Source organism: Sarcophilus harrisii, chromosome 4, assembly GCF_902635505.1.
Source record: "Sarcophilus harrisii chromosome 4, mSarHar1.11, whole genome shotgun sequence".
NCBI lineage: Eukaryota > Metazoa > Chordata > Mammalia > Dasyuromorphia > Dasyuridae > Sarcophilus > Sarcophilus harrisii.
Window position 1 is genome coordinate 13,093,131 of NC_045429.1, and position 13,584 is coordinate 13,106,714.

General features: G+C 44.8%; 1 protein-coding gene across 1 annotated transcript in view; it reads right to left on the reverse strand.

Annotated features, from left to right (window-relative positions):
- The window catches only part of ROR1 (receptor tyrosine kinase like orphan receptor 1), a 299,109-nt gene that overhangs the window by 87,617 nt on the left and 197,908 nt on the right, over positions 1–13,584 (reverse strand). The window contains exons 3-4 of the mRNA XM_031968980.1: positions 6,110–6,397; positions 4,391–4,421 (exon numbers count right to left, since the gene is read on the reverse strand). Coding sequence (XP_031824840.1) covers positions 4,391–4,421; positions 6,110–6,397 — 319 coding nt within the window. The remainder of the gene's footprint in view (positions 1–4,390; positions 4,422–6,109; positions 6,398–13,584) is intronic.

Genomic DNA, 13,584 nt, shown 5'->3' on the forward strand with positions numbered 1-13,584 from the left:
GGGAGGACGTGGTACAGATTTCCGAAATCTGTAACCGCAACAGCTGACTTCGAGATCAGTTGCCTTTCCACTGTCCCATACTTTCACTCATCAGAGACGATGAAAATGTGGAAACGGTCAACATTGGAGGGAGGACAGGAAGAAATACACAATAATATGTCATTGGTGGAACTGTGAATGGGTGCAATCAAAAACAATTTGGAATCAAGAAAAACCATTAAACTGTGCAAATCCCCTTGACCTGGAGATCCCCACTATTGGGCATATATCCCAAGAAGATCAATGACAGAAACAAAAGCCCCCAATATGCCAAAATATTTATCATGTCACCTTTTTGTGATAGCAAAAAACTCATATTTACCAGGTACTTATTGCAAATATCTCTGCAGAGGGTTTCTTCCTGAGCCACCGAGGGTGGGGAGGCTTTCCATTTTGTCTCTGTCTCCAGCACCTAACCCGGTGGGTGCTCCATAATGAGCGATTAATCAATGCTTATGGCCAATAGTGGCTGATATCTACATAGGACTTTTAAGGTTTTCAAAGTGCTTACAGATATTACCTTATTGGCTATAACTACCCTGGGAGGTAGGTACTGTTGCTATCTCTGTTTGACAGTGAAGAAACTGAGACGAGGGGAAAGCAAATGATTTGTCCAGAGTGACACAACTGGGATGTTTCTGAGGATGGATTTGAACTTGGGGTTTCCTGATGACAGACCCTAATCTATCCTTATTGTGTCTCACTCTTCAAGACCCCCACTTCAAGTGTTCTTGACAAAGATACTGTAACGTTTGCCATTCTCCAGCTCTTTTTACAAATGAGGAATCAAGGCAAACAGGATTAAGTGACTTGCTCAGGGACACACAGCCAGTAAGTGAATGAGGCTAGATTTGAACTTGGGGACCCCTGGCGCTCTAGGCCCTCCTGGCTGCCTCCCACTTGCTTGTACCTTATCGATTGACTCCCAGACCGAGAGAAAGGCAACAGAAGTCAGTTAATCTGTTAACGAGGACTTCCCGGATAAAAAGACTCTTTCTGGCACAAACATGTGTGCCATGGAGGGAGTCACCACGGCTTGGCCTAAGGCCAAGTCTGGGAGCTTATAGATTTATACACTTAACCACAGAAATCCAAGCTGGGATCCAAATTATTGGGAGCAATTGAAGCAAGGATTAACGGGAACACATATTGTACCTGGGTGGGAAGGCATTTTGAACAGGAATAATTTTGCAGAAAAGTTTTAATCTTTAAAACTTCAAAAGGATTTCACTTATCAACCAATTCCTTGAGCGGTTCACAAAAGGCAATTAGCTTTAAGGAGCAGGAGGCAGGGATCAAACTTCTGACCCGCTTTTGGACCAATCAGCATTTGCTCCCCATGCAGGGAGAAATGCAATTAGTAGGGGGACTATAAAGCCCCTTCCACTGCTACAATTAACTGGCTGATGAAGTATCAGAAAGGCCTGGCCCAGGGCCAATGTTTATTTTTTACTCTTTGCATGTTTTATTAATGGAATTCCACTGGGCCTCTGGGAACATATGGAATGATATTAAAATATCCCAGGGCAGAATCGAATGGTCACCATCAGGAAATGGAGTCGGTGCTCCAAGGTTGGAGTCGGTGCTCCATGGTTGGAGTCAGTGCTCCATGGCCCGGTTCGGCCTGGGAGGGTCCAGGCTCACCCTGGCCATCTCATCCTGAAGGCCGCATCCCCAACAGGCCCGCCTATTTGGAATAAAATGGGTTTTGGCAGTTTCCAGTGAATTCTATTCAGGGTCTTAGCAAAGGACTAGAGAGTCAGGACAAAGTAAGTTGGAATCCCTCCTGATGAGGCCCCCGATGCACAGAAGGGCTGCACTTGAGTTTAAGTAAATGACATTTCCAGTAAGTAGAAACCATAAAGATGAGTTTAACATGTTACTCTCAGGGGTAAATCCAAATGACATTGGAAACCAGGAAAAGAAATACGAAAGTAGGAGTTCTTAAATTTTGTGATCTCTTGATCACTCTTGATACTCTTTTTAAAAATAGTAATTTATTTTGTCCCCAATTACATTTAAAGACAATTTTTAACATTCATCTAAAAATGTTTTGAGTTCCCACTCCTCAATACTCTCAACAATAATGGAGAACCTTCCAAAAGAGCTTTTATTTATTTGGGTTATATCGATCGATATTTACTAGATTTAAATATTTAAAATTGAAATGTATTATTATGAACATAGTGTTAACCTTGTGGATGCCCTAAAAGGGTCTTGGGAATACTGGTTTAAAGGAAAACAGTTATCCCTTCCTCATCATGATTTTCCCTCATTGAAGTTTTGATAAATCATGGGTCAGCATAAGAATGGAGATTTAGGGGCGGGGGGGTTGGAAGCCACAGATAATAAATGAAGGCCAGCATGACACAGAAAAAGCTCAGAAACTCAGAAATGCATAAATTATATATAATCGTATAATAACATTTTATCTCTTAATCACACACACACACACACACACACACACACACACACACAGAGAGAGAGAGAGAAAGAGAGTTTCTTTTTTAAAGTTAAAATAAGTAAAAGGTTAAAGTTTGCGAAAAGAGCACAAAAGCCCTCAGATAACACAGAAAGTCTAGACATTTCGAGACATTACACTGACCTATGTATAGCCTCTGACCAAATACTTGACCCAGATTTTACAGTAAGGGACTATAACACCCCATAAAAGAAAAAGAAAAGATTCAGACTTCCTCTTCAGTACCAACGGAGGGCCAAAAAAAATTTTACATGGATTTTTCAGGTCATAGGGGTGCTATATCCTTAACCCCCACTCTGTGGAAGGGATAACTGTAAATCCCCGGGAGATTCTTTAGTGTCTGACCCTTATTTATCTCCAAGTGAGATTCTGACTACCAGGTTCTTGTCATTATTCTGGGTTCTAGTCCAGTACTTATTGCCTTATTAAGACATTGGTACTGAAGGGCCCATCCTTGAGTGGAACAGGAAGTTAGCATTTCTGTGGCAAGACTCAGTCTTGAATATAAAGAATATACCGAAAGACAACCAGAAAATATCCTGATCAGGAGCACTTTGGCGTCCTCTTTGCTGCCCCAGAGCATCACCAGAAGCAAAGAGATGGATCCACTGCAGTAGAGCCCTGCCCGTCCTGACATAAGTATGGCCATACTTTCTAAGAAGGTCCTCTCCTATCCCAAAGCATGAACCCCCACAGAGATTCCCCCCCACCCCCGCAGTTGGTTATTCATTGACCTTGCTTTTCCCATTTTGCTTTGGAGTTCCTTGCAGACTCCATATGGGCATGAGCTAGGTAATGCAAGTCAGAGCCACCCTTCCAAGAGAAAATACCCACTGCTCAACCCTATCGTTCCTCTGTGTCCTGAGGTGCCTTTTACTTCTAGACCAGTAACGCTGGTCCCCAGAATACGGTTCTCATCTCTCCTGTTCCCACGACAGCTTCTCCCTTGGCTTGTGGTCTCTTTGTCACTGAGCAGAGGCAGAGCACAGGCTGGACAGCCCCCTGCTGCAGAGGGAGGTTCAAAGCCCCCCCCCGGTGCCCACAGAGTAGGAGGCACTGCCAGGGACGTGACCTTCAGGGTTCTCAGATACAAGGCCACAATCAAACCAGAGTAAACGAAAGACAAGCCCTGAACAATGAGAACTTCTGAGAGTCAGCAACCCGGCCGGCGACTCTCCACAGGCTGGCCAGAAAAAACAATGGACTGACTGAGAGAGAAACCAGGAATCCCCTCGATGCCTTTCCCCGTTCAGATGGGACCTTCCCGGAAGGGCTTTCTGCTCCTCAGCACCCACCCTCCTCTTCCTCTTCTTCCTCCTTGTCCCGGCTAGCATTTAAATAGTGATGTAAGGTGTATAAAGCACTTAACACATCTTATTTGACCCCCCTAAGAATCATTTTGTAGAGAGAACCCATCACAAAAGGGATGATGAAAACTAATGGAAATGCTGTCCTAAGACCTTCACAGCCATCCTTAAAGACACTGACATCCTTACAGAGTAGCTCTCACCCAACAGAGGGGCTGCTATTAGCTCAGTGTGGGGACTTCCAGGTCTTCAGGGAGGTCCCAGCCCCTTATCCAGGCTCACTGATCATCTCTCCTCAAAAAAAACAGCTTTTCCAACTGTTATTGCCTTCGGTTCTAAGAATTCATATGCCAGAGGAACAGACATCTATTGCCAATGGTGGCTCCCATCAAGGCAGACGGCGGATACAGAAGAATGAAACACATCTGGCTGAGGCACGAGCCCCCAGATCTAGAAGAAAGGCACACTCGCCTTTGTCCTTGAACCCTAGACATCCAGCCCTAAACCGCAATGACACACGCACTTAAGCAGGCAATTGAAGGGGAAATAAAAAAGTACTTACGATGATCCAGGGCTTGCCGTGGGTGGGGGACCTAGAAAAAAAGGAAAGAAACATTTTAGCTTGAGTTAGCCAAGGTCGCCCAGTGGAGAAGCATGGTCAATCCATTAAGGATCAAAGGCAGTAATTGCCCTTGAGTTCCATTCATTGTCCCAAGATTTATGGCAACTTCCATTTTATGATCCAAAGCTCCAGGAGGTGAGAATGCCGAGTCCCCGGCTACAGTTCAGATCTGATGAATGGCACCGGAAATGTCAACACAGGAGCCATTAAATTGGGAATCAGCCCAACAGGCAGAGGTGGGTCCTTTAGGAGTACTTGAGACCCTGGACACCCTATTCCAGTCAAATCCTGATGATCCAATAAAGTCAATCTATAAAATATCATGATTATTGATCAAAATCCCAGGTTAAATTTTAACTATGTGTTGGGGGGAGGAGTTCTCCAATTATTATTCTTTATGATAATAATAATAGCTCACATTTCTAGAATACTTTAAGATGGGGCAAGTATGTGCTACCATTTTCAGAAAAAAAATATCACAATGGCCTAATGACTCCAGTCAACATCCCTATGCCATCCTTGACCAGGATACCCATCTTTGGCCACTCTTCTCATATTTGTTATTTTTTTCCCTATTCAAATGTCCTTACATTTTGAGGCCTACAGGTTAGTCTGTTCTATCACCTATACTAGGGTTTATAAATGATTTCTAGGGTGTTATAAATAGTTTAATTGGGCATATCTAGGACTAGGTCTAGCTCAAAATGGTCAGGATTAGCTGAAATCTTTTAGGTGTAAGCTAAATGCTTTATTTAAGCTACATTTTGATTGTCCAAGTGCACTTTCCAGTACATTTATCATGTTACGACTTTTCTCCTCTTTTTGGTCAGAGGTTGTGATCCTTTTTGGATCTGTATCCTCAGTGCTTAGGACAGCGCCTGGCACATATTAAGCATTTAAAGGCAACGCAAAGATCCAAGACAATTTGGAAGAAACTATGATGAAAAACGCTCTCCATCTCCAGAGAAGGAACTGATGGAATCTGGACGCAGATCAAAACATACTGTTTTGTTTTGTTTTTTACTTTATTTTTCTTGGTTTTTTTTTCATAACATGACTAATATGGAAATTGTTGTTTATCCTTCATTCTCAAAGAGTACAATGACTTCAGGGAGATGACGTAAGTGATATGCAAGTGAATTGGATTTTAGTGAGGGAGGGCTGTGCAAGGTCACCTGCCTCACTTTCCCCTCAGAGCCATCTGGGTCCAGTGGCCAGACACAGATCAGGATGACTGGAGATGGCCCTGGATGCAGTGGGAGACAGTTTGACCAACTCAGTGATGAAGGCTAGGGAGCAATTGAAGCAAAAAATCTCCTCTCACCTCATTCAAAAAAAAATCTAAATAAATAAATTTAGGAGGGGAAGACCCTCAGGGTTTGTGGCCCAACCAGAAATGTTCCCTCTTTACATTCAATCTGAGTCAACTGGGAATCAAACAATGATCAAATGGCTCTTGGCCTAGGACTTATCGATGGCCACTGAGAATGAAGATTGGTTTTGCTCCTTAAGAAAGAAATCTAGCCAGTAAGCCCCAAGAGATCTCGGGAGGATTCAGAGGTGCAAAAGAAAGGGTATCCGTGATCAGTACGTAATAAATTCCTATTGATTAACTGCAGTTGGATATTTAAAAACCAGATGCAAAAGATGGCATCTTACCAAACTTGACAAAGAGCACTCCAGTGGTGGATACAACTTTTTTGCCATTGTTTGCAACACATTGGAAGTAACCAGTGTCTGTAGTATCCAGGTTCCGTATCCGCAACCGAGAACCATAGTTGGTAGCTCGAAAGGAAATCCTGCGGGGCTCTTGGACCACGGGGGCATCATTTTTAAACCAGCGGATGGTGGGGGGAGGGTTTCCGGAGACTTTGCAATACAAGTCAGCCGTCTGACCCAGAGACGTGGTGATGTTGTTCATGGGCTCATCCAGTGTCAAGAAGGAATCTGTAAAGATAATACAGAGAGACAAAAGAAAGCGGAAAGAAGGGCTCATTAGTGAGTATCTTGGGAATCAAGAGGACCTAAAGCCCAAGGCCATCTGTGAAGAAATTCTTCCAACATTTTCAGTGGGCACTGGGGAGTAATAATTCTTCAAGAATGGCACTGCTCTGCTCAAGAAGCTTAAGTGTACTTCCAGAAAATTACAATTACAAATTTTAAAAAGAATCAATGCAATATTGCAAGAAATTATTAATGAAAATTGCCCTGAAGTTCCAGAACAAGAAGGTAAAGTAGAAATTGTAAAAATCCATCTTTCACCATCAGAAGGAAAACTTAGAGGAATAGCATAGTCAAATTTCAAAGCTTCCAGGTTAAGAAGATACAGTGAACAACAAGGAAAAAATCAATTTAAATAAATTCAACACTAAGTAATATATAAGGACTCTCTTCCCCTTCCTCTCTTCCTCCCTCTGTTCCTTCCTGGATTCTTGGTATTTAATCTCTTCATTCGCTAATCTCAGAGCTATATGGCTCAACCTGAGTCCCTTCAGTTCCTGTGCCTTCTATGAGCCAAGATGGCACCAGGAATGGAAGGGCAATTGTAGAGTTGGACAAACCTGGGCTTAGTTCCTACCTCTCCCAAATAGCCCTGGGCTAGTAGCTGAACTTCTCAATGTACCTGGAAACTCTCTAAGACCCCAAATTCTGGATATACCGGTCATCTGTAATGATCTTAATATTCTGAATAATCTCTTAGCAACGAGGAAACATTTCATGACAAAATAAAGACACGACATCAAGGACCTCTCTTGGTTTGGAGCCATCTCATCATGAGCCCAAACTCAGGGAGTATCTCAATCAAACTATCAACTTATAATAAGCATCTGCTTTATTCCAGGGGTACACAGATAATGGTGAGATCTAAGGATCGATAGACTTAGAAGTGAAGTGGACTTTAGAGGCCATCTCATCCAGCCCCCTCATTCTTCATGGAAGCTATAGGAATAAGAATCTGGAAAAAAAGCATCAGAGAAAGAATTTGAACCCAGAGCCTCTCCCTGCAAAGATACAGCTCCTTTTTTTTTTTTTTTTTAATAGCTTTTTATTTACAAGACATATGCATGGGTAATTTTTCAGCATTGACTTTTGCAAAAACTTTTGTTCCAACTTTTTCCCTCCTTCCCCCTCCCCCCTCCCCCTGATGGCAGGTAGACTCAATACATATCAAATATGTTAAAGTTTATGTTAAATACAATATATGTGTACATATCCATACAGTTATTTTACAGCTCTTTATTCCATGTCAAGTTGGCTTCTCTAAGATAAAGTAGCTTAAGGACTGGGAGCTATGGAGTGGATTCGGAGACCCACATGCCATTTTCCCTGGCTCCCTGATCCTTTTCTGGGTGTTCTGGCAGGTGGGATGTGGTCAGCAGTGTTTGTGGCTTACCTGCTCTGGGACTGTCCCTGACTCCACCAAGCCTGTGCCAAGGTGGAGTACAATTTAAACCCTGTCGTTTTACGAGTCCCTGACCTTGGAGATGACCCAGGCATTTTATAGATGAGGAAAGTCCAATTTCAGGGTTCAAAGGCTTGGTGGAGGGTAACCCCGATGGCTTCAGGAGACTATAAAATGCCTGTGTAAACCCAAGACCATGTGAAGGTCACAAAGGCATTGCAGAATAAGTGCAGGAAGTAGCTGCTGGGAGGCACCAGGTTTATAGGGAAAAAAAAAAACAAATAAAATTTAAATCCAATCTTTGTGCTTCCTGGAAAAGGCAAGATCCAAGGGGGAGGGGAAAGTGTCCTGCTAGAGGGAGGGGATTTGGTTTTGACTTTTCATCAGATAAGGAAGAATGGCCCCATTTGTTTTCAACCCCTGGCTACTCCATTGGTGGGGATGACAAGCCCTTGACCAGATGCTGGGTTGGGTGGAGCTGGGCAGAGTCCATTGCACAAGGGATTCCCCTTGGTTTTAAAATACAAATTACAGGGTCAAGGAGGTTTGGAGATAACTGGGAGCTAAGGGCAGACCCAAGCCAAACCCCACAAGAATCCACTGTGACCTCCTTGAGAGCAGCTCCAGGCTCAGGGAGCTCATTCCATGGTCAGGGCCAGGAAGAAAAACAGATTGTTGGGAAATGTTTTCTTACGTGGATTCAAAGAATGCTTGAAAGAAACGGGATCTCATTTGATCGTCATCCCAAACTTGTGAGGTTGGATGCTTTTGTTATTGCCATGTAACAGGTGAGGAAACTGAGGTACGGGACTTGTCCAAGGTGGTAATAATAATAATTAATAGGTAATATTTACATTAACTGTCTTACTTTAGATTTCATTACAAAATGACCCTCAATTAGGATCTAAACAAATTGTGGCACAAGAAGGCAGTGTCATATTGACACATTCTACGTACCAGGCTCTGTGCTAAGTACTTGGCAATTATTATCTCATTTCCCAAACTTTGAGAGCAGGTACTTATTTTACAAACGAAGAAACTGAGGCAGATAGGGATGAAGTGACTTCCCCAGTCTCAAACAGCAACTAAGGTCACATTTAAAGTCAGGTCTTCTCAACTTGAGGACCACCACTCTATGCCCTGTGCTCTTTAACTGCATCCCAGTGACTCTGTGACATCTTCTTGATTTGACCCTCTGGAACTAAGGGGAGAAAGTCCATTTCTTTCTTCCTATTTTCTTAGGGATTTCATGACCTTAGGCAATAGTCCAATCTTTCCCAGTCTTGGTCTCCTTATCTGTAAGATAAGCTCTAGCTCTGTATTTGTAAGATCCAGCTTTGGTGACCCCTGAGGTCCCCCCTCGATCTCAGTCTCTGAGCCTACAGCCCTATTGCTTTTCCTTCTTCATGGAGCTCTTGGATCCAGAGCTAGAAGGCAATTCAGAAGCCATGCAGATCAACTCCTTGATTTTACAAATAAGTAAACTGAGGCTCAGCATCTCATCTTTTTTTCTTCCATATATCAGGCTCAGTGTCTTCTAAGCAATTAATCAAAGCTAGTGGAATGCCCAGAGCTCCATCAAATTGGTTCTTATGCTTCGTTCTTGAAGATGAACAAAGAGACGTCTCTATGTTAGCCGAGTCTCAGTGTGTCCGACTGTGGCAGATCAGACCAATAGCAGCCCGGAGTGCTCTGCCACAGGTTGGACACAAGCAGGGAACATTAGGGGAAGGAGGCTCTCTAACTCTGCTCATCTCACATTTTTTCTGGGCTAATTCAATTCTCCTTTGCTCATGGAGCTCAGCCCCTTCTCTGAGGAGGGCATGCCATGCCGGGAGGTCCTGGCCCAGTGCCTCCGAGTCATACAACCGGTTCTAAAGTTCTTAGGGGAGGCCTTGAAAGTGTCCTCACAGTGCTTTTTCTGACCACCTTGTAAGCGCTCGCCCTATGGGAGTTCTCCATAAAACAGTCCTTTTGGCAAGCGCACATTCAGCATTGGAACAACGTGGCCGGCCCCACGGAGTCAGGCTCTCTGCAATAGAGTTGGAAGCTCACAGATTAGGGAGAGAAAGGACCTCAGGGTCTGGTGTCTGATCCTGCCAGGGGATCTCAGAATCTGCCTAAGACAATTCAGGTGGAAGCAGTTCAGTCTCCCAGCCCAGGGCTGGTGACTGTCCAGCTTTTACAAGCATAGAACAATGAGGTCGGCACATGGCTCTGGAAATAGACAGAGCTGACTTATTCATGAAACCAGTTACCTGAGTCATGGGAGCCCAGCCTAGTGGATACAGAAGTGGCCTTGGATGCAGGAAAACCTGGGTTCAAGTCCCCCCTCCAGCACACACAAACTGGAGTATTCCCCTAATCTCTCAGGGCTGTACTCTGAGACAACAAGCAGCAGTCAAATCTGAGTTACTGCAGGGAGTTTCCTGACTGAGAGTCCCTAAACCAATGCAGTCACAGGGCTGGTTCAAGCAGTGTGCCATGCGAAGCATTTCTGGTGACCAAAATACTGCTGATCGCATACTCCATCTCATGACCCCATGAGACCCCAGAGTCTATACTTAACAACCCAGTCTGGCCCTCCCTCCCTCCCTTCCTCCCTTCCTTCCTTCCTTCCTTGCTTTTCTCTTTCTTTCTTTCTTTCTTTCTTTCTTTCTTTCTTTCTTTCTTTCTTTCTTTCTTTCTTTCTTTCTTTCTTTCTTTCTTTCTTTCTTTCTTTCTTTCTTTCTTTCTTTCTTTCTTTCTTTCTTTCCTTCCTTCCTTCCTTCCTTCCTTCCTTCCTTCCTTCCTTCCTTCCTTCCTTCCTTCCTTCCTTCCTTTCTTCCTTCCTTTCTTCCTTCCTTCCTTCCTTCCTTCCTCTATCCTTCCTTCTTTTCCTCCTTCTTCCCTTCTTTCCTTCCTTCCTTCCTTTCTCTACTATTTCTTTCCCCACTCACTCATTCATTCAGGCCACTAGGTAACACTGCTAATATTGTTAACATTGGAAGCCAAGGGAGTTCGTGGGGATGGCAGATAACATGAAGACCTGGAAGACAGCAAGACTGGGGCTCCAATCCAGCCAAAGACACTCTTTAGCCAAGTCACTTAATTGCTCTTCTTAGCATCAGTTTCCCCACCTACAAAATGGAGATAATAAACAGCATCTACCTCCCAGAACTGTCACAATGACCAAATGAATTCTCACGTAAAAGTCTTTTGCGAGTCACAAAGTGCTAAGGACCGAGTGCTGCTCTCATTCTAACCACACAGAGCTTCCCGTCCACTCGGATTCCCGAAGCCCGCGGGTCGGCGGCAGCCTCGTTATCTTTTGTCCCAGGTGGATCACATCTGGAATTTCTGCTTCAATCTGGGGGCTGTAATTTAGAAGGGGGAATTTGCCTGGCAAATGTCTGAGGAGCCATGTGAATTTATGGCCACATAGCTCAGGAGACATCATGTGGATTACAGTGCGTTTTGCTGGTGTTTTCATGTACCAATTCTTCCCTACATCCATGACTTAATTTCCAAAGAGCTCTCCCTTCTGCTCTCCCGGGAGGCATGGGGAGCCTCTTTTGACAAGCATAAGGAGTGAAATATGAAGGAAGGAAAGGTTAACACTTTCCCCTCTGCCTCCCTCTGCCCGAGTCCACAAAGCTGGGGAGCCGCCAGCCACAATTAGAACTCGGAGCCTCAGCCTAGGGATCCGAGGAGGCCCTCGCCAAGCCCTTGGCCTCCCAACGTGATGGATCCCGTTAAGAAAGGGGGGCGGCCCCCACTGTGTAATAAAATGCTTAGCTGGGCGAAACGAGCCCACCAGATGTACGCAGGTCATCCCAATTGACTCAGAGAGAACATTCTGTTCACACCATCAACCTGAAGTCGCTTTTTGCCCCTTCACTGTAAATACTTCGGGCTCCCTATCTCAGGAAATAGTTTTATCTTAATGAAGTCAATGCCGAGTGTAATCTAAGTCAGCCTGCACATTCTTGAGCCAGGGCCACGAGCTGCGTTCAATAAAAATCAGGCTAACGGCGTGGGACTTCTGCACCGCGCAGGGCGTGCTCTGACCCACGGGCTCCAGTACTGTGCCTGTGGGAATGGGCGGAAGCCACCGAAGTGCCCACTCGCCCCCGGGTCCTCGGCAGACTCCCTCCTAAAGCGAGCAGAGCCCAGCATCAGGACCCATCTTCGAGGAATCGAGCTCAGTGGCTACACTGGAGGCTGGCTGGGTCCGCCAGGATCCCAGTGAAAACTCTCTCCAGTGCTGGCGTTTCCTTGTCAAGAGCATCTCTGAAGTTTCTCCCATCAATGATCTAGCATGAGTGCTCATAAAAGCCACCCCAACCTACCCATTTTGCCTTTGGAGGGATATACTCGGTATAAGCTGAGAAAGGGTGTCCCACACTGAGTGGGGTCCCTGTAATAAACTAGTGGGAGGGCACGGAAAAGTCCCGCAAGGCGGGCAGCCATAATTGAACTGGGAGTGGAGAATTCTATTGGGAAAACTAACGTGTATCCAGAAAAGTCACAGAAAAACCACACAGGCTAGAGACCAGGTCAGAGACTTCATCAGTCAGGATAAGAACTCCTGGGTGAAGAAAGTCCCTCCACTAAAGCAGGTCAGCACCTCCTTCTGTCATCTTAGAGAGATAAGTAGGACACGGAGAGCTAGAGGGTCACAAAGCAGGACTGAACCTCAGGCTTCCCAGCTCCCTTCTGGGCCGGCGGCCTCTCCGTCAGCTAACATGCGGTGAAGACCTCCAAGTGAAATAACCTTTCATCATTTAGTATTTATTAAAGGCTTACTGTACGTCACACACACTCTTAGGCAGAGTAGGGCCCTCCCCTCAAGGAGCTTTCTTGCTAATAGGGGAGACATGTTCCCAAACAGCCACATAGTGATTAGGTACAGAATGGGTAGAAGGAAACCTTAATGGGGAAGGCAGCAGCTGGGGAGACTGGGAATGGCCCACAGAAGGTGGCTTTGGCTTGAGCACTGAGGGATGCTGGGACACTTAAGAATCACAGATGAACAGAGTGAGCCTTCCCAGCATGGGGAGCCAGAGCGAAGGCGTGGAGGTGGGAGAGTCATTATTGTGAGTGAGGAATAGCCAACAGAAAAACAAAAACAGCAACACCGTGAAGAACTTTAAAACGTGGCAAAGGTGTACTTGAAACCAGGTCTCTCATCCCAGCCCATGCTCTTTCCCAAGCTATTCCATATTCAAAATCATGTTCTCCAGGCTTAGAATGCCACGTCCAATGCTTTATATCAGCCAAAAAAAATGGCCACAATTTTTATTTTTATTATTATTTTTTATGGCTGAGTTATAAAGTCTCAGAGAAATGCTGACAGACCCTTAACGCTAAAGCAAGCAGAGGGGGTGCCCTATAATGAACTTTTAAATGACTGGAGATAGTATCTGGAAAGCCTAGCCTGAAATGCATTTCTGCTCCTGGCCCACCGCCAAAACAAACTGAACACATCATCAGTCATCTCTGGGATTGCAATAGCACAAACAGGAGACGGACGCCATGTCATGTTTAAAAATTACACGTCCTTAAGAGTGAAGATTCTGGCTGATTCTGCACGAGGGAATGGGAAGAGTCATGCTTTGGAACTAGGTTGGGTGAGCATGAGGAGGAAGAGAAGAAGGAAGAGGAGGAGGAAGAAGAGAAGAAAGAAAAAGAAGAAGGAAGAAGAGGAGGAAGAAGAAAAGAAAAAGAAGCAGAAGAAAGAGGAGGAGAA